This window comes from Hemiscyllium ocellatum, chromosome 7, assembly GCF_020745735.1.
Source record: "Hemiscyllium ocellatum isolate sHemOce1 chromosome 7, sHemOce1.pat.X.cur, whole genome shotgun sequence".
Lineage (NCBI taxonomy): Eukaryota > Metazoa > Chordata > Chondrichthyes > Orectolobiformes > Hemiscylliidae > Hemiscyllium > Hemiscyllium ocellatum.
The window spans coordinates 3,012,501-3,039,345 of record NC_083407.1 but is presented as its reverse complement, the minus strand read 5'-3'; the positions used below and the strand labels follow the sequence as shown (position 1 = coordinate 3,039,345).

At 47.3% G+C, this 26,845-nt stretch overlaps 1 protein-coding gene across 1 annotated transcript in view; it reads right to left on the bottom strand.

The window, feature by feature from the left end:
- Positions 1 to 26,845, bottom strand: part of LOC132817304 (SPRY domain-containing protein 3-like) — a 454,579-nt gene that overhangs the window by 214,580 nt on the left and 213,154 nt on the right. Inside the window, exon 4 of the mRNA XM_060827714.1 lies at positions 9,807 to 9,995. Coding sequence (XP_060683697.1) covers positions 9,807 to 9,995 — 189 coding nt within the window. The remainder of the gene's footprint in view (positions 1 to 9,806; positions 9,996 to 26,845) is intronic.

Genomic DNA, 26,845 nt, shown 5'->3' with positions numbered 1-26,845 from the left:
TACTGATGGGGGCAGGTCTGTCACTGTATAACACTGGGGTACAGTACTGGTGGGGACAGGTCTGTCACTGTATAACACTGGGGTACATTACTGGTGGGGTTGGGTCTGTCACTGTATAACACTGGGGTACATTACTGGTGGGGACAGGTCTGTCCCTGTATAACACTGGGGTACAGTACTGGTGGGGACAGGTCTGTCACTGTATAACACTGGGGTACAGTACTGGTGGGGACAGGTCTGTCACTGTATAACACTGGGGTACAGTACTGGTGGGGACAGGTCTGTCACTGTATAACACTGGGGTACAGTACTGGTGGGGACAGGTCTGTCACTGTATAACACTGGGGTACAGTACTGGTGGGGACAGGTCTGTCACTGTATAACACTGGGGTACAGTACTGGTGGGGACAGGTCTGTCACTGTATAACACTGGGGTACAGTACTGGTGGGGACAGGTCTGTCACTGTATAACACTGGGGTACAGTACTGGTGGGGACAGGACTGTCACTATGTAACACAGGGGTACAGTACTGGTGGAGACAGTTCTGTCACTGTCACCACGGGAGCAGGAGGGGGAGGATCCAGTTGTTGTGGTCCACGTTGAGACTAACAACATAGGCAAGACTAGGGTGGAGGACCTGTTTGGGAATTACGAAGCACTAGGCCGGAAATTGAAGCACAGGTCCTCAAGGGTCATAATCTCTGGATTCCTGCCCGAGCCACGTGCCAATTGGCATAGGGACAAGAAAATTAGGGAAGAAAACATGTGGCTAAGGGATTGGTGTGGGAAAGAGGGATTCCACTTCATGGGGCATTGGCATCAGTTTTGGAACAGGGGGGATCTGTACCGTTGGGACAGTCTCCACCTGAACCGATCAGGTACCAATGTTCTAGCGAAGAGGATAAATAGGGGGGTCAGTAGGACTTTAAACTTCTGAGCTGGTGAAAGCGCCAGGGAGTATGGAGTTAAATGGAAAGATACGCAGCAGGATAGCATGTGTCCAGGCGGATTTAAACTCGAGGCAGACTGGGAATGCAGCAAAAAGGAAGGATAACTTAGGACATCTTATGACTTCCAATATCTCTAATGATAAAGTTAGCATTAAGGCACTTTACCTGAATGCTCGTAGCATTCATAACAAAGCAGATGAACTAACGGCACAGATCATAGTGAATGATTATGATGTGGTAGGCATCACAGAGACGTGGTTACAGGGGGGTCAGGACTGGGCAGTTAAACATCCAAGGATTTTTAAGGTAAGGCTTTTTTTTCTCTCCCCTTATTTAAAGGCGTAGGCGAGTCACCCGAGGCACTACACGAGTAGTGCCTCCCACCCTTCCACCTCCTCTAACCTAATAATAAGACCAATTGTGACTAGCGGGTAAGTGCTGCATTTTCCTTGTTTGTTTCTTTAGATTTAGTTGGTTTTTGTTGTTTTTTTTAAGGAAAGCTTACTTTTAGAGGGATGGCAGTGCAGAGAGGGCAATGTTCCTCTTGCAACATGTATGAGGTGAGGGAAGCCATTAGCGTCCCTGCTGATTACACTTGCAGGAAGTGCACCCATCTCCAGCTCCTCCAAACCCGTGTTAGGGAACTGGAGCTGGAGTTGGATGAACTGCGGATCATTCGGGAGGCAGAGGAGGTCATAGATCGGAGCTTTAGGCAAGTAGTTACTCCGAAAGTTCAAGATAGATGGGTGACAGTGAGGGGGAGTGGGAGGAGGAAGCCAGTGCAGGGACCCCCTGCGGTCATTCCCCTCAAGAACAAGTATACCGTTTTGGATACTTGTGGGGGGGATGACTTACCAGGGGCAAGCAACGAGGTTCAGGCCTCTGGCACGGAGCCTGGCCCTGTTGCTCAGAAGGGTAGGGTGGAGAAAGGTAGAGCAATAGTTCTTGGGGACTCGATAGTGAGGGGTACAGACAGACGGTTTTGTGGGGGCGACAGGGACTCACGTTTGGTATGTTGCCTCCCAGGTGCAAGGGTACGTGATGTCGCTGATCGTGTTTTCCGGGTCCTTAAGGGGGAGGGGAAGCAGCCCCAGATCGTGGTCCACGTTGGCACCAACGATATAGGTAGGAAGAAGGGTGAGGATGTCAGACAGGCTTTCAGGGAGCTAGGTTGGAAGCTCAGAGTTAGAACAAACAGAGTTGTAGTCTCTGGTTTGTTACCCCTGCCACGTGATAGAGAGTCGAGGAACAGGGAGAGAGAGCAGTTAAATGCGTGGCTACAGGGATGGTGCAGGAGGGAGGGATTCCGGTTTCTGGACAACTGGGGTCCTTTCTGGGGAAGGTGGGACCTCTATAAAAAGGATGGGCTACACCTGAACCTGAGGGGCACCAGTGTCCTTGGGGGGAGGTTTGCTAGTGCTCTTTGGGAGGGTTTAAACTAACTCCGTGGGGGCATGGGAACCAGGACTGTAGCTTTAGGGTACAGGACCTTGAGTGTAGGGAGGTTAGGAATAATGCAGCGATCTCTAAGGAGGGTGCCTGTAACCAGAAAGGTGGATTGAAGTGTGTATACTTCAATGCCAGAAGTATAAGGAATAAGGTAGGTGAACTTGCAGCGTGGGTTGGTACCTGGGACTTCGATGTTGTGGCCATTACAGAGACGTGGGTAGAACAGGGACAAGAATGGCTGTTGCACGTTCCAGGGTTCAAATGTTTTAGTAGGATCAGACATGGGGGTAAAAAAGGGGGAGGCGTGGCATTACTTGTCAAAGACAGTATCACAGCAGTGGAATGGACGATGGAAGAGGACTTGCCATCTGAGGTAGTTTGGGCTGAGGTTAGAAATAGGAACGGTGAGGTCACCCTGTTAGGTGTTTTCTACAGGCCTCCTAATAGTCCTAGAGAAGTAGAGGATAATATTGCGAGGATGATTCAGGAAAAGAGTGAAGGTAGCAGGGTGGTTGTTATGGGGGACTTTAACTTCCCAGATATTGACTGGGAGAGCTATAGCTCGAGTTCATTAGATGGGTCGGTGTTTGTACAATGTGTGCAGGAGGGTTTCCTGACACAATATGTCGACAGGCCAACAAGAGGGGAGGCTATATTGGATTTGGTTCTAGGTAATGAACCAGGCCAGGTGTTAGACTTGGAGGTAGGTGAGCACTTCGGGGACAGTGACCACAACTCGGTGACTTTTACTTTAGTGATGGAGAGGGATAATCGTGCGCCGCAGGGCAAGAGCTATAGCTGGGGGCAGGGAAATTATGATGCAGTGAGGCATGACTTAGGTTGTGTGGATTGGAAAAACAGGCTTCAAGAGAAGAACACTAATGAGATGTGGGGATTGTTCAAGGAGCAGCTACTGCGTGTCCTCGATAGGTATGTACCAGTCAGGCATGGTGTAAAGGGCCTTGTGAGGCAGCCGTGGTTTAGTAAGGAATTGGAGTCCCTTGTGAAAGGGAAGAAGGCGGCATATGTAAAGATGAGGCGTGAAGGTTCAGTAGGGGCGATTGAGAGTTATAAGGTAGCCAGGAAGGAGCTAAAGAGGGAGCTAAGAAAAGCGAGAAGGGGACATGAAAAGTCTTTAGCTGGTAGGATTAGGGAAAACCCAAAGGCTTTCTTTAGGTATGTCAAGAATAAAAGGATGACTAGGGTAGGTATCGGTCCAGTCAAGGATAGTAGTGGGAAGTTGTGTGTGGAGGCGGAGGAGATTGGAGAGACATTAAATCAGTACTTTTCATCAGTATTCACTCAGGAACAGGACACTGTTGCTGATGTGAATATGGAATCACAAATAATTAGAATGGATGCCCTGGAAATATGCAGGGAAGAGGTTTTGGGAATATTGGAAAGGATGAATATAGATAAGTCTCCTGGGCCTGATGGCATTTACCCCAGGATCCTATGGGAAGCTAGGGAGGAGATAGCAGAGCCATTGGCCTGGATTTTTATGTCGTCATTGTCAACGGGAATAGTACCAGAGGACTGGAGGATAGCGAATGTGGTCCCATTGTTCAAGAAAGGGAGTAGGGATAGCCCTAGTAACTATAGGCCAGTGAGTCTGACTTCAGTGGTGGGCAAAGTCTTAGAAAGAATGGTAAGGGATAAGATTTATGAACATCTGGGTAGGAATAACGTGATCAAGGATAGCCAGCATGGTTTTGTGAAGGGCAGGTCGTGCCTCACAAACCTTATTGAGTTCTTTGAGAAGGTGACTATGGAAGTGGATGAGGGTAAAGCAGTAGATGTTGTGTATATGGATTTTAGTAAGGCGTTCGATAAGATTCCCCATGGTAGGCTAATGCTAAAACTTCGGAGGTATGGCATTGAGGATACATTAGAGGTTTGGATTAGGAACTGGCTGGCTGGAAGGAGACAGAGGGTAGTAGTTGATGGATTATGTTCATCTTGGAGCGCAGTTACTAGCGGTGTACCACAAGGATCTGTTTTGGGACCATTGCTTTTTGTTATCTTTATAAATGATCTAGAGGAAGGACTTGAAAGCTGGGTAAGCAAGTTTGCGGATGACACAAAAGTCGGTGGAGTTGTGGATAGTGAGGAAGGAAGTGGTAGGTTACAGCGGGATATAGATAAGTTGCAGAGCTGGGCGGAAATGTGGCAAATGGAATTCAATGTAGCTAAGTGCGAAGTCGTTCACTTTGGTAGGAATAACAAGATGATGGATTACTGGGCTAATGGTAGGCTACTTGGTAGTGTGGATGAGCAGAGGGATCTTGGTGTCTATGTACACAGATCTCTGAAAGTTGCCACCCAGGTAAATAGTGCTGTGAGGAAGGCATATGGTGTACTGGGCTTTATTGGCAGAGGAATTGAGTTCCGGAGTCCTGAGGTCATGTTGCAGTTGTATAAGACTCTGGTGAGGCCTCATCTGGAGTATTGTGTGCAGTTTTGGTCGCCATACTATAGGAAGGATGTGGAAGCTTTAGAACGAGTGCAGAGGAGGTTTACCAGGATGTTGCCTGGAATGGTAGGAAGATCTTATGAGGAAAGGCTGAGGCACTTGGGGCTGTTCTCATTGGAGAAGAGAAGGTTTAGGGGAGATCTGATAGAAGTGTATAAGATGATTAGGGGTTTAGATAGGGTAGATACTAAGAACCTTTTACCGCTAATGGAGTCAGGTGTTACTAGGGGACATAGCTTTAAATTAAGGGGTGGTAGGTATAGGACAGATGTTAGGGGTAGATTCTTCACACAGCGGGTTGTGAGTTCATGGAATGCCCTGCCCGTATCAGTGGTGAACTCTCCTTCTTTATGTTCATTTAAGCGGGCATTGGATAGGCATTTGGAAGTTATTGGGCTAGTATAGGTTAGGTAGGACTCGGTCGGCGCAACATCGAGGGCCGAAGGGCCTGTACTGCGCTGTATCCTTCTATGTTCTATGTTCTATTATCGAAAAGACAGGGAGGGAGGTGGGCAGAGGGGGTGGGGTTGCCTTGTTAGTTAAGAACAAAATTAAATCTATGGCACTGAATGACATAGGGTCAGATGATGTGGAGTCTGTGTGGGGGGGATTGAGGAAACACAAAGGCACAAAAACCATAATGGGAGTTATGTACAGACCTCCCAACAGTGGTCAGGACCAGGAGCACAACATGTACCGGGAAATAGAGAAGGCATGTCAGAAAGGCAAGGTCACGGTGATCATGGGAGACTTCAATATGCAGGTGGACTGGGTAAATAATGTTGCCAGTGGATCCAAAGAAAGGGAATTCATGGAATGCTTACAGGATGGTTTTTTGGAATAGCTTGTCTGGAGCATACAAGGGAGCAGGGTATTCTCAACCTAGTGCTATGTAATGAACCAGACTTTATAAAAGATCTTAAAGTAAGGGAACCCTTAGGAAGCAGTGATCATAATATGGTAGAGTTCAGTCTGGAGTTTGAAAGAGAGAAGGCAAAATCGGATGTAATGGTGTTACAGTTAAATAAAGGTAATTATGAGGGCATGAGAGAGGAACTGACAAAAATCGACAGGAACCAGAGCCGAGCGGGAAGACAGTAGAGCAAAAATGGCAGGAGTTTGTGGGTATAATTGAGGACACTGTACAGAGGTTCATCCCCAAGAAAAGAAAGATTATCCGGGGAGGGATTAGACAGCCATGGCTGACAAAGGAAGTCAGGAAATGTATTAAAGAAAAAGAGAGATCCTATAAAGTGGCTAAGAGCAGTGGGAAATCAAAAGATTGGGAAGGCTACAAAAACAAACAGAGGATAACAAAGAGAGAAATAAGGAAGGAGAGGATCAAATATGAAGGTAGGCTAGCCAGTAATATTAGAAATGATAGTAAAAGTTTATTTCAATACATAAGAAACAAACGACAGGCAAAAGTAGACATTGGGCCACTTCAAACTGATGCTGGAAGCCTAGTGATGGGAGATAAGGAAATAGCAGGAGAACTTAACAAGTACTTTGCGTCAGTTTTCACAGTGGAAGATATGAGTAATATCCCAACAATTAAAGGGAGTCAGGGGGCTGAGTTGAGTATGGTTGCCAATACAAAAGAGATAGTGCTAGAAAAGCTAAAAGGTCTTAAAATTGACAAATCTCCTGGCCCCGATGGGATACACCCTAGAGTTCTGAGAGAGGTGGCTGAGGAAATAGCGGAGGCATTGGTTGAGATCTTTCAAGAGTCACTAGAGTCAGGGAATGTCCCAGATGATTGGAAGATCACTGTTGTAACCCCCTTGTTCAAGAAAGGATCAAGACAAAAGATGGAAAATTATAGGCCAATTAGCCTAACCTCGGTTGTGGGTAAAATTCTAGAATCCATCGTTAAGGATGAGGTTTCTAAATTCTTGGAAGAGCAGAGTCTGATTAGAACAAGTCAACATGGATTTAGTAAGGGGAGGTCGTGCCTGACAAACCTGTTAGGATTCTTTGAAGAGGTGACAAGTAGGTTAGACCAGGGAAACCCAGTGGATGTGGTCTATCTAGACTTCCAAAAGGCCTTTGATAAGGTGCCACACGGGAGGCTGCTGAGCAAGGTGAGGACCCATGGTGTTCAAGGTGAGCTGCTGGGATGGATTGAGGATTGGCTGTCTGACAGAAGGCAGAGAGTTGGGATAAAAGGTTCTTTTTCGGAATGGCAGCCGGTGACAAGTGGTGTCCCGCAGGGTTCAGTGTTGGGGCCGCAGCTGTTCACATTATATATTAATGATCTGGATGAAGGGACTGGGGGCATTCTAGCGAAGTTTGCAGATGATATGAAGTTAGGTGGACAGGCAGGTAGTACTGAGGAAGTGGGGGGGCTGCAGAAGGATCTAGACAGTTTGGGAGAGTGGTCCAGGAAATGGCTGATGGAATTCAACGTGAGCAAGTGCGAGGTCTTGCACTTTGGAAAAAAGAATAAAAGCATAGACTACTTTGTAAACGGTGAGAAAATTCGTAAAGCCAAAGTACAAAGGGACCTGGGAGTGCTAGTCGAGAATTCTCTAAAGGTAAACATGCAGGTTGAGTCGGTGATTAAGAAAGTGAATGCAATGTGGTCACTTATCTCAAGAGGGTTGGAATATAAAAGCACCGTTGTGCTACTGAGACTGTATAAAGCTCTGGTTAGGCCCCATTTGGAGTACTGTGTCCAGTTTTGGTCCCCACACCTCAGGAAGGACATACTGGCACTGGAACATGTCCAGCGGAGATTCACATGGATGATCCCTGGAATGGTTGGTCTAACATACGAGGAACGGCTGAGGATCCTGGGATTGTATGCATTGGAGTTTAGAAGATTAAGGGGAGACTTAATAGAAACTTACAAGGTAATACATGGCTTGGAAAGGGTGGACGCTGGGAAATGGTTTCCGTTAGGCGAGGAGACTAGGACCCGTGGACACAGCCTTAAAATTAGAGGGGGTCAATTCAGAACAGAAATGCGGAGACATTTCTTCAGTCAGAGAGTGGTGGGCCTGTGGAATTCATTGCCGCAGAGTGCAGTGGAGGCCGGGACGCTAAATGTCTTCAAGGCAGAGATTGATAGATTCTTGATGTCTTGCGGAATTAAGGGCTACGGGGAGAACGCTGGTAAGTGGAGTTGAAATGCCCATCAGCCATGATTGAATGGCAGAGTGGACACGATGGGCCGAATGGCCTTACTTCCACTCCTATGCCTTATGGTCTTATAACACTGGGGTACAGTTCTGGTGGGGACAGGTCTGCCACTGTATAACACTGGGGTACAGTTCTGGTGGGGACAGGTCTGCCACTGTATAACACTGGGGTACAGTTCTGGTGGGGACAGGTCTGTCACTGTATAACACTGGGGTACAGTACTGGTGGGGACAGGTCTGTCCCTGTATAACACTGGGGTACAGTACTGGTGGGAACAGGTCTGTCACTGTATAACACTGGGGTACAGTACTGGTGGGGGCAGGTCTGTCAGTGTATAACACTAGGGTACAATACTGGTGGGGACAGGTCTGTCACTGTATAACACTGGGGTACAGTACTGGTGGGGGCAGGTCTGTCAGTGTATAACACTAGGGTACAATACTGGTGGGGACAGGTCTGTCCCTGTATAACACTGGGATACAGTACTGGTGTGGACAGATCTGTCACTGTATAACACTGGGGTACAGTACTGGTGGGGACAGGTCTGTCAGTGTATAACACTGGGGTACAGTACTGGTGGGGACAGGTCTGTCCCTGTATAACACTGTGGTACAGTACTGGTGTGGACAGATCTGTCACTGTATAACACTGGGGTACAGTACTGGTGGGGACAGGTCTGTCAGTGTATAACACTGGGGTACAGTACTGGTGGGGACAGGACTGTCACTGTATAACACTGGGGTACAGTACTGGTGGGGACAGGACTGTCACTATGTAACACAGGGGTACAGTACTGGTGGGGACAGGTCTGTCACTGTATAACACTGGGGTACAGTACTGGTGGGGACAGGACTGTCACTATGTAACACAGGGGTACAGTACTGGTGGAGACAGTTCTGTCACTGTCACCGCGGGAGCAGGAGGGGGAGGATCCAGTTGTTGTGGTCCACATTGAGACTAACAACATAGGCAAGACTCGGTTGGAGGACCTGTTTGGGAATTTTCAAGCACTAGGAAAGAAATTGAAGTACAGGTCCTCAAGGGTCATAATCTCTGGATTCCTGCCCGAGCCACGTGCCAATTGGCATAGGGACAAGAAAATTAGGGAAGAAAACACGTGGCTATGGGATTGGTGTGGGAAAGAGGGATTCCACTTCATGGGGCATTGGCATCAGTTTTGGAACCGGGGGGATCTGTACCGTTGGGACAGTCTCCACCTGAACCGATCAGGTACCAATGTTCTAGCGAAGAGGATAAATAGGGGGGTCAGTAGGACTTTGGGGTACAGTACTGGTGGGGACAGGTCAGTCACTGTATAACATTGGGATACAGTACTGGTATGGACAGGTCTGTCCCTGTATAACACTGGGGTACAGTACTGGTGGGGACAGGTCTGTCACTGTATAACACTGGGGTACAGTACTGGTGTGACAGGTCTGTCACTGTATAACACTGGGGTTCAGTACTGGTGGGGACTGGTCTGTCACTGTATAACACTGGTGTACAGTACTGGTGGGGACAGGTCTGTCCCTGTATAACACTGGGGTACAGTACTGGTGGGGACAGGTCTGTCTCTGTATAACACTGGGGTACAATACTGGTGGGGACAGGTCTATCTCTGTATAACACTGGGGTACAGTACTGGTGGGGACAGGTCTATCTCTGTATAACACTGGGGTACAGTACTGGTGGGGGCGGGTCTGTCCTAATATAACACTGGGATACAGTACTGGTGGGGAAAGGTGTGTCACTCTGATTATGTTGTTGGTGCCAATAATCTGTTACTTACTGAACCTGAGAGCTTCATGTCATGTAGCCGAGCCCAATTGTCTTCGTGGCTATCCACCACCATTAGGTTGTCTTCATCGGTTGAAGGCCACTCTGCCAACAGGTCTAGCTGCACCTCCCCCCCGATCGAGTGCATTCCTACAGCAGGGTGCAGCTTCTCCAATGGCACTGGGACTATCACACTGCCAACCTGTGCCAAGACAAAACCAAGCTGCTGGTGATGGGAGTGTTTCACAATGTTGGGTATGATCCTGGCAGGTACCTGACAGTGTTGGTTCCTACGCATTCTGGCTGGGACTATTGCTCCCCACAATCCACGTTGTAGTTGAAGATGAAGGAAGTCGAGATGGTTATTACTTTGGGCAAGGGGACTATGAAGATCTAATGGCTCCACATGGAAGATATATCTGAGATGGCAAAGACACAAAGGAGCAGGAGGAGACCTCTCAGCCCATCGATACAATGCCAGCTGATCTGTAATTACTCCACTGTCCCCTCCACCCTCTGCTACCATCCGGTGAAATTCTTATCATCGTCAGGATGCCATTTTTTGGTCTCAAGCTCAGTGATGACTAACTGAACCATTTGAGAGTCTCAGGTAGATTTCCTGTCACCAGATGTTCTTCTGGTTTTAGTTTAAGTTACTGACATCAAATGGGAAATGATCACCACACCAAACATTCTGCAGAAGTTGGTGCTGAGCTTCTTGAGTGTTGTTGGAGCTGCCCCCATCCAGGGCAAGTGGGGAGTATTCCATCACCCTCCTGACTTGTGTCTTATAGATGGTGGACAGGCTTTGGGGAGTCAGGAGGGGAGTTACTCCCCGCAGGATTCCCAGCCTCTGACCTGCTCCTGTAACCGCTGTGTTTATGTGATGAGTCCAGTTGTGTTTCTGGTCAATGGTAGCTATTCTCTGTAATAGAGCAGGCCTGTTATTCTGTGACAATATTTCAGAAAGGCAGGATGATAAGAGAAGGTGCAGGACAGTCTCTGGTAATTAACGGTGATGTTGATACAATCGAGAGGATGACCTAATTTCAGGAAACCAGGGTGTTGAAGCAGTTTGAACAGAGATGGGAAATGGAAAGGGGAAGCCATCACTTCCCTCCTATCAGTGACCACATTGTGGAACAGAACAGAATGAAGAAATAATGGAAACTTGTCAGGAAGACATAGCATTAATCACGAGGGATTTTAATCTCCAGGGAAGGTCAGAGTCATAAAGTCATACAGCAGAGAAACAGATCCTTCGGTCCACTTGTCCGAACCAACTGCGTTTCCCAAACCAAACTTGTCCCATTTGTCTGCATTTGGCCTCTGTGCCTCTAAACCTTCCCTATCTGTGCACATATCGAAATGTCTTTGAAATATAGTAACTATACCTCCATCTTCCACTCCCTCTGGCAGTTCATTCCACACACGAACCACCCTCTGGGTGAAAAAGCTACTGCCCAGGTCCCTTTTAAATCTTTCTCCCCTCAGGTTAAAATGATGCCCACTAGTTTTGAATTTCCCCACTATATAGAACCGTCCTTTGCTATTCACTCTGTTCATGCCCCTCATGATTCTATAGAACTCTATAAGCTCACCCATCAACCTCCTACACTCCAGTACAAAAGAGCCCCAGTCTATCCAGCCTCCCCTTATAGCTCGAACCTTCCAGTCTCTGTAACATCCTTGTGAACCATCTCTTCACCGTCTCCAATTTAATAACGTCCTTCCTGTAGTAGGGGGTCCAGAACTGTACACAGTACTCCAAAAGTGACCTCACCAACGGCTAACAACTACAACATGATATCCTGACTCTTAAAGTCGATGCTCTGTGCAATTAAAGCAGGCTTTCCGAACACCTTCTTAACCACCCTATCTACCTGTGACGCAACTTTCAATGAACTCTATACCTGAGCCCTGAGATCTTTCTGTTCTACAGCCCTCCCCAGGGCCCTACCATTTACTGTACGTTGAAGTTTTAAATTAGAGGAAGGCCAATGTTGACGGTATTCGGCAAGAACTTTCGAAAGCTGATTGGAGGCAGATGTTCGCAGGTAAAGGGACGGCTGGAAAATGGGAAGCCTTCAGAAATGAGAGAATGAGAATCCAGAGAAAGTATATTCCTGTCAGGTTGAAAGGGAAGGCTGGTAGGTATAGGGAATGCTGGATGACTAAAGAAATTGAAGTTTTGGTTAAGCACAAGAAGGAAGCAGAGTCAGGTATAGACAGGAGAGATCGAGTGAATCCTTAAAAGAGTATAACGGTGGTAGGAGTATACTAAAGAGGGAGCTCAGGAGGGCAAAAAGGGGACATGAGATAGCTTTGGCAAATAGGGTTAAGGAGAATCCAAAGGATTCTCCAAATATATTAAGTACAAAAGGGTTACTAGGGAGAGAATAGGGCCCCTTAAAGATCAGCAAGGCCATCTATGTGTGGAACCACAGGAGATGGGGGCAGATACTAAACAAGTATTTTGCATCAGTATTTACTGTGGAGAAGGATATGGAAGGTGAGGAACATGGGGAAATAAATAGTAACATCTTGGAAAGTGTCCATATTACAGAGGAGGGGAGGTGCTGCACATCTTAACCCACATAAAGGTGGATACATCCCCAGGACCTGAGCAGGTCCCATAGGAAGTGAATCTGGGGAATAGATATTAGGAAGTAGGAGATGGCAGATACATTGTTCCCGTGTGTTACACACTGTTTAATTTAAACTGTATATGTAACATCCCAGAAATAGCTGTATATCGGGTAATCAGGTGAGAAAATTAGCATCACCAGGGATGTGGTACTGAGTAAATTGTCAGGCTGAGAGCTGCTGATTCCCCAGGGTCTGATGGACTTCATTCCAGAACCTTCAAAGACATAGCAGGTGAGGTATTGATGTTTTCGTTTTAAATTTCCAAAACTCCCTTGATTTTGGGGAAGGTTCAAATTGAAAAATAATTAACACCACTTCAAAAACGGATATCTTAGAATCCCTACAGTGTGGCAACAGGCCCTTTGGCCCAACAAGCCCATACCAACCCTCTGAAAAGTAACCCACCCAGACCAACTTTCCTGCGTTTACCCCTGACTAACACCCCTAAACCTACTCATCCCTGAACACTGTGGGCAATTTCAGCACAGCCAATTCACTCTAACCTGCACATCATTGGACTGTGAGAGAAAACCCATGCAGACATGGGGTGGGGGGGGGCGTGGGGGGTGGGGGCGGAATGTGCAAACTCCACACAGACAGGCACCCAGGTTAGAATCAATCCTGGGTCCCTGGTGCTGTGAGGCAGCAGTGCTAACCACCGTGCCACCCACATAGGGGACAGGAAACTACAGTCAGTTAGCTTAACAGCTGTCACAGGGTACAGTGGGATGCAATGGCTTTGTGGCATTATCCCTGAACTAGCAATCCAAGGACCCAGGTCACTTTCTGGGGGACCCAGGTTCAAATCCTACCACGGCAAATTGGTAGAATTTGAATTCAATAAAAAAAAAAGTATCTGGAATTAGGAGTTTAATGATGATGAGATTAGATTCCCTACAGTGTGAAAACAGGCCCTTCGGCCCAACTAGTCCACACCAAACCACTGAAGAGTAACTCACCCAGACCCAATTTCCCATGGCCAATTCACCTGACCTACACATCTTTGGACTGTGGGAGGAAACCCACGCAGACACGGGGAGAATGTGCAAACTCCACACTGACAGTCACCCGAGGCTGGAAGGGAACCTGGGACCGTGAGGCAGCTGTGCTAACCACTGAGCCACCGTGCCACCCCAAACCGATCCTAAATTGATTGTCAGAAATATCGAACAGGTTAAGTAAAGGCCTTTAGGGAAGGACCCGGACATCCTACCTGGTCTGGGCCATATGTGACACCATATCCCCAGCAATGGGGTTGGCTCTGAGCTGCACCCTGGGGTAATTAGGGATGGGCAATAAATGTTGGCCCTGCCATTGATACCCGCACCTTGTCAATTAATCTTTTAAAAAGTCTGATATATACCTCAGAGTGTAACCCCAGATGCTGGAATCCAGGGTAGACAAATGGGAGGCTGGAAGGTTACACCCAAAACTTTGATTTCCCCACCTCCTGATGCTGCCTGCCTTGCTGTGTTCCTCCAGCCTCCTGCCTGTTCCTTCTGATGCTGCCTGCCTTGCTGTGTTCCCCCAGCCTCCTGCCTGTCCCTCCTGATCCTGCCTGCCTTGCTGTGTTCCCCCAGCCTCCTGCCTGTTCCTCCTGATGCTGCCTGCCTTGCTGTGTTCCCCCAGCCTCCTGCCTGTCCCTCCTGATCCTGCCTGCCTTGCTGTGTTCCCCCAGCCTCCTGCCTGTTCCTCCTGATGCTGCCTGCCTTGCTGTGTTCCCCCAGCCTCCTGCCTGTCCCTCCTGATGCTGCCTGCCTTGCTGTGTTCCCCCAGCCTCCTGCCTGTCCCTCTTGATGCTGCCTGCCTTGCTGTGTTCCCCCAGCCTCCTGCCTGCCCCTCCTGATGCTGCCTGCCTTGCTGTGTTCCCCCAGCCTCCTGCCTGCCCCTCCTGGTGCTGCCTGCCTTGCTGTGTTCCCCAGCCTCCTGCCTGTCGACCTCAGAGATTAAACATTGCAAACAGGAGAGTAGGAGTTGAGATTTTTCATGATTTGGAGATGCCGGTGTTGGACTGGGGTGTACACAGTTAAAGATCACACAACACCAGGTTATAGTCCAACAGGTTTAATTGGAAGCACTAGCTTTCGGAGCGCTGCCCCTTCACCAGATGGTTGGACCTTCATCACCTGATGAAGGAGCGTCGCTCCGAAAGCTAGTGTGCTTCCAATTAAACCTGTTGGACTATAACCTGGTGTTGTGTGATTTTTGACTGGGATTTTTCATGTTCATGAGGAAACAAGAAACAGAGTTGAACAGATGAGACTCACCTGTACACAATGTGAGCAGAGGGTCCTGATTGGTCAGGGCATGTTTGGGATGGAGATGCAGAGAGAGCAGTTAACCGCCAATCTCAATTCTCAGATCAGCTCGCTCGATTTAATTCTAATTGGTGATGATGTTTCCATGGGGATGAAGCAGGGTTTGGATGTATCCATCAAAAAAAAAGTATTTTGAAAAAATGCAATGTATAAACAATTTGCACAATGTTCAGCCCCATTCCCCTCTCCTCAGGTACTGGAGCAGTCCGTGTGCAAATGGAACAAGATCTGGACAATGTCCAGGCTTAGGGCTGACAAGGGGCAAGGAACATTCATGTCACATAAAGGCCAGGGTCTGACCAGCACCAATAAGAGACAATCTATTCACTACCCCTTGACATACAATGGTGTTACCATCACTGAATCCCTCACTATCAACATCCTGAGGGTTACACTCACCACATAAACACAGTGGCTACAGGAGCAGCTCAGAGGCTGGGAATCCTGCTGGGAGTAACTCCCCTCCTGACTCCCCAAAGCCTGTCCACCATCTACAAGACACAAGTCAAGAGGGTGATAGAAAACCCCCCACCTGCTGTGATGGAATACCCCTCAACAATACTCAAGGAGCTAACATAACGATTTCCTACAGTGCAGACAGATGCCATTCAGCCTATCAAGTCGATACTAACCCACGAAAGAGAATCCAAATCTGTCATCACATTTACGATGTCCAATCCCCCTGACCTACACACCTTTGGAATGTGGGAGGAAACCGGAGCACCTGGAGGAAACTCAGGCAGACACGGGGAGAATGTGCAAAATCCACACTGAACCTCTGATAGTGCAGCACTCCCTCAGCGCTGACCCTCTGACAGTGCAGCACTCCCTCAGCACTGGCCCTTCGACAGTGCAGCACTCCCTCAGCGCTGACACTCTGACAGTGAATGCTGACAGACTCAGCTGTTACCAATCCTTTATACAAGGTGATGGTGATTCCCTACACAAGGAGTACAGAATAAACTCTTACTGTGTCTCATAGACACCCATTAAACAAGACCATGCCAACAGAAATTGCTGGAAAAACGCAGCAGATCTGGCTGTGTCTGTGAAGAAAGCAGAGTTAACGTTTCAGACTGAGGAAGGGTCACCAGACCCGAAACGTTAACTCTGAGTTCTCTCCATCAATGCTGCCAGACCTGCTGAGCTTTTCCAGCAATATCCGTTTGTGTTTCTTATTGAGAGCATCCACAGTTCTTTTGGTTTTTCCTGAGTTGTGTGATGTGTCTGGTGCACAGAGCACACCGTGATCAAAGTTATTTGTTGCTGAGCATGGTCAGGTTTGGAATGCTCGAGCTGAAACAAAGTGGAGCCCATTCAGAAAGCGCCGTCACCTTATCAAGGGCTGATCAACCCGAAATTCCTTTGTGTGATCAGATTAAAGGCATACCGGGTCAAACACCAACTAACTTCCAAAGTTGTCTCCGTGGATCAACTCAAGCAGAACACTCACGGCCTGAGTTCAGGCATGAACTGGACGGACACCGATTTCAAAACATGTTTTAATAAACAGAACAATAACTGTTTAGTGCAAGAAAAATGCAACAGGAAAGATTCATCTTCAAATTCTCCCATCAGCATAACAGGAGTGACATAGACAATTCTTTCTCCAAATACTGTAGCCACTGTACCCCCGCCCTGGACAACTTTACTCTGTATCTAACCCCGTGCTGTCCCTGTCCTGGGAGTGTTTGATGGGGACAGTGTAGAGGGAGCTTTACGCTGTATCTAACCCCGTGCTGTCCCTGTCCTGGGAGTGTTTGATGGGGACAGTGCAGAGAGAGCTTTACTCTGTATCTAACCCCGTGCTGTCCCTGTCCTGGGAGTGTTTGATGGGGACAGTGTAGAGGGAGCTTTACTCTGTATCTAACCCCACGCTGTCCCTGGCCTGGGAGTGTTTGATGGGGACAGTGTAGAGGGAGCTTTACACTGTATCTAACCCAGTGCTGTCCCTGTCCTGGGAGTGTTTGATGGGGACAGTGTAGAGGGAGCTTTACTCTGTATCTAACCCCGTGCTGTCCCTGTCCTGGGAGTGTTTGATGGGGGACAGTGTAGAGGGAGCTTTACTCTGTATCTAACCCCACGCTGTCCCTGGCCTGGGAGTGTTTGATGGGGACAGTGTAGAGGGAGCTTTACGCTGTATCTAACCCCGTGCTGTCCCTGTCCTGGGAGTGTTTGATGGGGACAGTGTAGAGGGAGCTTTACTCTGTATCTAACCCCGTGCTGTCCCTGTCCTGGGAGTGTTTGATGGGGGACAGTGTAGAGGGAGCTTTACTCTGAATCTAACTCCGTGCTGTCTCTCTCCAGGGAGTGTTTGATGGGGGGGCAGTGTAGAGGGAGCTTTACTCTGTATCTAACTCTGTGCTGCCCCTGTACTGGGAGTGTTTGATGGGGACAGTGTAGAGAGAGCTTTACTCTGAATCTAACCCCATGCTGTCCCTATCTTGGACAGTGTAGAGGGAGCTTTGCACTCTATATCTATCCTTGTGGTGTCCCTGTTCTGGGAATGATAGTGATGACAGTGACCATGATTCGGTTATGTTTACTTTAGTGGTGGAGAGGGATAGGTATACACTGCAGGGGAAGAGTTATAGCTGGGGGAAAGGCAATTATGATGCGATCAGGCAAGATTTAGAATGCTTGGGATGGGGAAGGAAACTGCAGGAGATGGGCACAATTGAAATGTGGAGCTTATTCAAGGAACAGCTACTGTGTGTCCTTGATAAGTATGTACCTGTCAGGCAGGGAGGGAGTGATTGAGTGAGGGAGCCGTGGTTTACTAATGAAGTTGAATCTCTTGTCAAGAGGAAGAAGAAGGCTTATGTTAGGATGGGACGTTAAGGCTCAGTTAGGGTGCTTGAGAGTTACACATTAGCCAGGAAAGACCTAAAGAAAGAGCTAAGAGGAACCATGAGGGGACAGGAGAAGTATTAGACAGGTAGGATTAAGGAAAACCCTTCAGCTTTCTACAGCAATATCAGGAATAAAAGAAGGACTTCAGGAAGATTAAGGCCAGTCAAAGTCAGCAGTGGGAAGTTGTGGGTGGAGTCTGAGGAGACAGGAGAGGTGCAAAATGAATATTTTTCATCAGCATTCACACTGGAAAAAGACAATGTTGTCGAGGGGAATACTGAGATACAGGCTACTAGACTAGATGGGATTGAGGTTCATAAGGAGGAGGTGTTAGCAATTCTGGAAAGTGTGAAAATAGATAAGTCCCCTGGGTCAGATGGGATTTATCCTCAGATTCTCTGGGAAGCCAGGGAAGAGATTCCAGAACCTTTGGCTTTGATCTTTAAATCATCATTGTCTACAGGATTAGTACCAGAAGACTGGACGATAGCAAATGTGGTTCCTTTATTCAAGAAAAGGAGTAGAGACAACCCTGGTAATTATAGACCAGTGAGCCTTACTTCGGCTGTGGATAAAGTGTTGGAAAAGGTTATAAGAGATAGGATTTATAATCATCTAGAAAGCAATAATTTGATTAGGGATAGTCAACATGATTTTGTGAAGGGTAGGTCATGCCTCACAAACCTTATTGAGTTCTTTGAGAAGGTGACCAAACAGGTAGATGAGAGTAAAGTGGTTGATGTGGTGTATATGGATTTCAGTAAGGGGTCTGATAAGGTTCCACATGGTAGGCTATTGATGAAAATATGGAGGTATGGGATTGAGGGTGATTTAGCGGTTTGGATCAGAAATTGCTGAAAGAAGACAGAGGGTGGTGGTTGATGGAGTTCAGTTACTAGTGGGGTACCACAAGGGGCCACTGCTGTTTGTCATTTTTATAAATGACCTGAATGAGGGCGTAGAAGGGTGAGTTAGTAAATTTGCGGATGACACTAAGGTCGGTGGAGTTGTGAACAGTGCTGGAGGATGTTGTAGGTTACAGAGGGACATAGATAAGCTGCAGAGCTCGGCTGAGAGGTGGCAAATGGAGTTTAATGCAGAAAGTGTGAGGTGATTCACTTTGGAAGGAGCAACAGGAATACAGAGTACTGGGCTAATGGTAAGATTCTTGGTAGTGTAGATGAGCAGAGAGATCTCGGTGTCCAGGTACATAGATCCTTGAAAGTTGCCATCTAGGCTAATAGGATTGTTAAGAAGGTATACAGTGTGTTAGCTTTTATTAATAGAGGGATTGAGATTCAGAACCATGAGGTCATGCTGCAGCTGTACAAAACTCTGGTGCGTCCACACTTGGAGTATTGTGTACAGTTCTGGTCACCGCATTATAGGAAGGATGTGGAAGCTTTGGAAAGGGTTCAGAGGAGATTTACTGGGATGTTGCCTGGTATGGAGGGAAGGTCTTACGAGGAAAAGCTGAGGGACTTGAGGCTGTTCTCGTTAGAGAGAAGAAGGTTGAGAGGTGACTTAATAGAGACATATAAGATAATCAGAGGGTTAGATAGGGTGGACAGGGAGAGCCTTTTTCCTGGGATGGTGATGGCGAGCACGAGGGGACAGAGCTTTAAATTGAGGGGAGATAGATATAGGACAGATGTCAGAGGGAGTTTCTTTACTCAGAGAGTAGTAGGACGTGGAACGCACTGCCTGTAACAGGAATAGACTCATCAACTTTAAGGACATTTAAATGATCATTGGTTAAACATACGAATGAAAATGGAATAGTGTAGGTTAGATGGGCTTCAGATTGGTTCCACAGGTCGGCACAACAGCGAGGGCCGAAGGGCCTGTACTGCGCTGGAATGTTCAATGTTCTATGAGGGTGTTTGATGGGGACAGTGTAGAGGGAGCTTTACTCTGTATCTAACCCTGTGCTGTCCCATTCCTGGGTGTGTTTGATGGGGGACAGTGTAGAGGGAGCTTTACTCTGTTGAGAGTGTGGTGCTGGAAAAGCACAGCAGGTCAGGCAGCAACCGAGCAGCAGGTAAATCAGCATTTCGGGCAGGAGTCCTTCATCAGGGAGGCTCCAGCCTGGAACGTTGATTCTCCTGCTCCTTGGATGCTGCCTGACCTGCATCCAGCACCACACTCTTGACTTTGATCTCCAGCATCTGTCGATATCACTGTGTCCAGAGCTTTACTCTGTATCTAACTCCGTGCTGGGAGTGTCCTGGGAGTGTAAAAATGTGGACACTGCAAAGAGACCTTTACTCTGCATCTAATTCTGTGCCAAATCACAACTGATACCCTTCGATCTGTGGCTATTGCTGTAATAGTCAGCTAGAGACTGAGGAGTGAACATGTGAGGAGATTACAGATAGCTGTAAGAATAACAGTGCTGTAACAGTCAGGGATTTTAACTTTGCTAACATTGGCTGGGATTGCCGTGGATGGAGAGACATTTGTGAAGTGTGTTCAGGAAGAATTTCTCATGTAGTTTGTAAATGGCCCTGCTCAAGAAGGGGCAAAACCTGGCCTCCGCTTGGGAACTAAGGCAGGGCAAGTGATGGAAGTGTTAGTGGGAGAGCACTTTGGGACCAGTGACCATAATTCCAGTCGTTTTAAAATAGCTATGGAAAAGGATGGTCTGGTCCACAAGAAATGACGTTTTGGGCAAAAACCGAATGGCCTTACTTCCACTCCTATGTCTTATGGTCTTATGGCCCCCAGCCCCACCCCCCCTCCCATTTATCTCACCACCTCCTCGGCTATCAGCCTCACGTTTCGAGATCCATTGTCTACTGGGACTTTAGTGAGGCCTTTGACAAGGTACAGTATTATAGGCTGTTGAGGAAGGTGAAATCACATGACATCGAGGGAGCTAGCCTATTGGATACAAAATTGGTTTGATGGTAGAAGACAGAGGGTGGTGGTAGAGGGCTGTTTTTGAGACCGGAGCCCTGTGACCAGTGTGTACCACAGGGATCGGTGCTGGGTCCACAGTTATTCATCTTTTATATAAATGATTTGGATGAGAATTTAAGTGGAATAGTTAGTATTTTGTGGATTACACCAAGGTTGGTGGTATAAGGGACAGGGAAGAAGGTTATTTGGGAATATAGTGAGATCCTGATCAAATGGGCCAGTGGCTGAGGAACGGCAGATGGAGTTTAATTTAGATAAATGTAAGGTAAGACAAATCAGGGCAGGGTTTGTACAGTTCATGGTCAGGCCCTGGGGAGTGTGATTGAACAAAGAGATCTCGGGGTACAGGTTCATAGCTCCTTGAAAGTGGGGTGTCGGATAGACAGGGGGGTGAAGAAAGCTTTCAGCCTGTTAGCTTCCATCGGTCAGAGCACTGAGTATCGGGGTTGGGACATCTTGTTGTAGCTGTACAGGACATTGGTGAGGCCACATTGAGAGTACTGCTTGCAGTTCTGGTCACCCTACTATAGAAAGGATATGATGTTACCTGGACTGAAATGTTTGAGTTATAAGGAGAGGCTGACTGGCTGGGGCTATTTTCCTGGAGCACGGGAGACTGAGGGGTGACCTTATAGAGGTCTATAAAATCATGAGAGGCATAGAAAAGGTAGATAGTAGATACTTGTCCCCAGGGTTGGGGTGTCTAAAACTAAAGGCCATAGGTTGAAGGTGAGAGGGGAGAGATACAGAAGGGTCCAGAGGGGTAATTGTTTCACACAGAGAGTGGTCAGTGTATGGAGTGGCTGGGTAGTGCGGGAACTGAGTATAATTTCATCACTTAACAAACATTCAGACAGGTACATGGATGGGATAGGTATGGAGGGATATGGACCGACCACAGGCAAATGGGCTAGTTTACATGGTGAAAACTGGACAGCATGGGAAAATTGGGCCGAAGGGCCTGTTTCCATGCTATAAATGTCAATGACTCTGGAACCCTATAGTGTAAAGGCCTGAAGAGTGTGAGAGCTGGTGGATTTTACAAAGTGGACCAATTGTGATGCCTGTGAAGGGCTCTGTGCTGAATTCTCCATGTTCTCTACTTCTGAAAGATCCCAGCTGCATCATTGTCCTGCCACCCACCCCCCTGATTCTCTCAGAGTCAATCTCTGTGCACCCTCTCCAAATTCTTCATCCTTTCCTGAAGTGTAGAGCCCAAACTGGATACTGGCACCAGCTTGTGCTGAACTCAATGTCTGACTGTAACCGCTTGGAGTTTATTGGGCTATTGAAGAGAGAGGTGTATTTTATGGTGACCCAGACTGAAGGCTTGAATAGCAGTCGCTTCACTTAAAAATAATCTGAGCCAGTCAGTATAGAGTAATGACTGACCATGCAGAGGGACCTGGTTGAGCAGGAATCACAGAAGGTTGGTCTCAGGTACAACAGGTAATTAGGGAGGTACATGGAATTTTGTCCTTCATTACAAAAGGGATTGAGTTTAAAAGCAGGGAGGTTATGTTACAGCTGTACAGGGGGCTGGTGAGGCCCCACCTGGAGTACTGTGTGCAGTTCTGGTCTCCTTACTTGAGAAAGGATGTACAGGCACTGGAGGGGGTACAGAGGGGGTTCACTGGGTTGGTTCAGGAGTTGAGGGGGTGGGTTATGAGGAGAGATTAAGTAGACTTGGACTATAATCTTTGGAATTTCAAACAATGAGGAGGGATCTTATAGAAACGTATAAAATTATGAAGGGAATTGATAAGATAGAAACAGGGAGGTGGTTTCCACTGAGAGGTGAAACTAGAACTAGGGGCGGAGCCTCAAAATTTGGGGGAGCAAATTTCGGACTGAGCTGAGAGGAACCTCTTCACCCAGAGGGTTGTGAATCTGTGGGATTCCCTGCCAAGGGAAGGGGGTGAGGCTTCCTCATTGAATGTTTTTAAGGCAGAGAGTGATTTTTGAACAGTAAAGGAATTAAGGGTTACAGGAGAGGGTGGGTAAGTGGAGCTGAGTCTATGTAAAGATCATCCCTGATCTTATTGAATGGGAGAGCAGGTTCGAGGGACCATACTCCTGCTCCTAGTTCTCACATTCTTATGGTCACACAGTGCAAGAAACTGCCAGCCCCCAAACAGCAGAGCGTTCAAGTCTTTTTTTGGGGGGGGTTGCAGGGGTTGGTGGAGGGGTTGAGGAGGGGGATGTGTAGAGAATAAAAGAGTCATAAATCTTTCGAGAAAAGATAAATGGGTTACAATAAAACATTGCTCCTGGAAGATTGATGGAATATAATTGTGACTGAGTCAGAGGTGTTTAAATAGTGAAATCAGATCCCAGATATTGTGTTCGAGTCATGTATCTGTCCTCTGACAACTCTGATCCTTCAGTTGAACAATAGGGGGCTGTTGGTTTTTGGGTTTGAATGGGTTTGACAACAAAAGAGAATGATTTGGGGCAGGATTCACTGTGTTCTCTAACCCTCTCCACCCTGTCTCTCTCCTCCTGGAATTATCGGCTGAGGCTGGGATTTGGAATTAGGGATCTCAATCTTTAATCCCTTCAGTTCCCCTCAGCCTCAGCCCTAGTTGTCAGCTGTCAGTGAGAATGGTACGTGCTAATGTATAGAAGGATTCATTCAGGAAAAGACTTCGGCCTGGTAATGGTTGAGCTAGATTTTGCAGTTTCTGTTTAAAAATTATTGCTGGGTTTTCTCAAGGACATGTTTTGGAGGAAAGGGGATAAGCTGCTTTGAGCTGGGGGATAAACTGAATAAATATAATTCACTTTTCAAGTCTCAGCCCGAACACTGTATCCATCATTTTGTGGACCTCACTTGAGGCAGCTGGTTACAGACATGGAGGTTATACAATGGAGACTCACTGAGATGCTTTCAGTCATAGGGGGCTATGATTGGAAGGAGAGGCTAGTCACACTGAGTCGTTTACATTAAAATAAAGAAAGTGGAGTCGGTAAAAACCGCATTCCCAACTCAAAGCAGTTTCCTTATTTCGTTCACGGGATGTAAACGTTGCTGGCCAGGCCTAACATTTACTGCCCATCCCTAATTACCCAAAGGGTATTTGAGAGTCTACCACATTGCCTTTGAATCACATGTAGGCTAGGCCGGGGTAACGAGAGCAGATTTGCTTCTAGAAATGGTGTTGATGAACCAGGTCGGTTTTTACAGTGATCCACAGTCATCCGCATTCGGGCTCACCTTTCATTCCGTAAGAAACACAGGATCAGGAAAAGGCCATTCAGCCCATCGATCCTGCCCGGCCATTCAATAATATCATAGCTGCTTGAACACTTCAGTGCCTTTCACCCTCCCCCGTCCCCATAACCCCATGGCCTGCTGGGAATCAGAATCAGAAATCGATCAATCTCGACCCGAAACAAACTCATACACTGAGCCATTTTGGTGTCGTCTGCAAACTTACAAAGCATGCCTCCTTTATTCTCATCCAAATTATTTGTATAAATGTCCAGCAATAGTGACCCAGCCCCGATCCCCTTCGAACACGATTGGCCACAGACCTCCAGTCTGAACAACCACCTTCCACCATCACCCTCTGTCTCTTACCAAGAAGCCAGTTTAATCCAATTGGCTAGCTTTCACTGGATCAAAGAACAAAGAACATTACAGCACAGGAACAAGCCCTTTAGCTCTTCAAGCCTTACTGATCCAGATCCTCGATCTAAACCTGCTGTCTATTTTCTAAGGATCTCTATCCCCCTGCTCCCTGCCCATTCATGTATCTGTCTAGATACATCTTAAATTATACTATCGTTCCTGCTCCTACCACCTCCACTGGCAATGCGTTCAAGGCACCCACCACCCTCTGCATAAAGAACTTTCCACGCACATCTCCCCTAAACTTTCCCCTCTCACTTTGAACTCGTGACCCCTAATAATTGAGTTCCCCACTCTGGAGGGATAAAGCTTCTTGCTATCCACCCTGTCTATATCTCTCATGATTTTGTAGACCTCAATCAGGTCCCCCCTCAATCTCTGTCTTCCAATGAAATAATCTTAACCTACTCAACCTCTCCTCATAGCCAGCACCCTCCATACCAGGCAACATCCTGGTGAACCTCCTCTGCACCCTCTCCAAGCATCCACATCCTTTGGTAACGTGGTGACCAGAACTGTACGTGGTATTCCAAATGTGGCTGAACCAAAGTCCTATACAACATGACCTGCCAACCCTTGTACTCAATACCCTGACCGATGAAGGAAAGCAATGCTGTATGCCTTCTTGACCACTTTACTGACCTGCGTTGTCACCTTCAGAGAACAATGGACCTGAACACCCAGATCTCTCTGTACATCAATTTTCCCCAGGACTTTTCCATTTACCATAACGTTCACTCTTGAATTGGATGTTCCAAAACGGAGAAATGCGTTTGCCCGGATTGAACTTCATCTGCCATTTCTCTGCCCAACTCTCCAGTCTATCTATATTCTGCTGTATTCTCTGCTACTCCATCAATCTTAGTGTCATCTGCAAACTTGCTTATCAGGCAACCCATATTTTCCTCCAAATCATTTATGTATATCTCAAACAAGCATGGACCCCTGGTCGCTGGTCTCCATTTTGAGAAACTCCCTTCCACTACTACTCTTTGTCTCCTGTTGTCCAGCCAGTTCTCTATCCATCTCGCTGGTACACCCTGGATCTCAGGTGACTTCACTTTCTCCATCAGCCTACCATGGGGAACCTTATCATATACCTTGCTGAAGTCTACGTATATGACATCTACATCTCTTCCCTCATCAATCAACTGTGTCACTTCCTCAAAGAATTCTATTAGATTTGTAAGACATAACATTGCCTGCACAAAACTCTGCTGTCTATCACTGATAAGCCCATTTTCTTCCAAATGGGAATAGATCCTATCCCTCAGTATCGTCTCCGGCAGCTTCCCAACCACTGATGTCAGACTCACTGATCTGTAATTACCTGGATTATCCCTGCTACCCTTCTTAAACAAGGGGACAACATCAGCAATTCTCCAATTCTCCAGGATCTCACCCATACTCAAGGAAACTGCAAAGATATCTGCTAAGGCCCCAGCTATTTCCTCTCTCACTTCCCTCAGTAACCTGGGGTAGATGCCATCCGGACCTGGGGACTTGTCCACCTTAATGTCTTTTAGAATACACAACACTTCCTCCCTCCTTATGCCGACTAGTCTTGTAGTAATCAAACATCTATCCCTAACCTCACCATCCGTCATGTCCCTCTCCTCAGTGAATACCAATGCAAAATCCTAATTAACAATCTCACTCATTTTCTCTGACTCCACGCATAACTTTTCTCCTTTGTCCTAGAGTGGGCCAACCCTTTCCCGAGTTACCCTCTTGCTCCTTATATATGAATAAAAGGTTTTGGGATTTTTCTTAAACTTGCTCGCTAAGGATATCTCATGACCCCTTTTAACCCTCTTAATACCTCGTTTCAGATTAGTCCTACATTCCTGATATTCGTCCAACACTTAGACTGTCTTCGGTTGCCTAGACCTTATGTACGCATCCTTTTCCCGCTGAGCTAGTCTCACAATTTCACCTGTCATCCATGGTTCCTGACGAGAGCCTCACTAACCTCACCGCGAAGCCTCTTGCAAGGATGCCTAACTTGAAGAAGTTCTCCTCCTCTCTCTACAAAGATCTCAGTGAGTCTGTCTCTCTCTCTCCCATTGCAAACCCCACTTCATCTCCTCTGCCCTGAAGCTCTTCAACCATGTCCTGACCTGTCCTTCCTGCCAATCTTCCTTCCCACCTATCTACTCACCCTCCTCTCCACCCTATCACCTTCACCCCAACTCCATCCACCTATTGCACCCTCAGCTACATTCTCCCCAGCCCCACCCCTACCCATTTAACTCTCCACCCCCGAGGCTCCCGGCCTCATCCCTGATGAAGGGATTTTGCCCGAAACATCAATTTTCCTTCTCCCTGGATGCTGCCTGACCTGCTGTGCTTTTCCAGCATCACTTTCATCCTGACCTACTCCAATTTGCCTATTGAACCAACAGCTCCACGTCACATGCTATATCACTTGCTCTTCACTCCTCCCTGGAACATCTTGACACCAAGAACAGCGATGTAGGAATCCTACTCATTGATTACAGTTCAGCCTTCAACACTATTATCCCCTCGGGACTGAATTACTAAACTTAGTGATCTCGGACTAAGCCCCACTCTCTGTAACTGGATCCTCAGTTCCCTGACCCACAGGCCACAATCAGTGAAGATTGGGAACAATATTTCATCCTCACTAACACTCAACACTGGAGCCCCCACCCC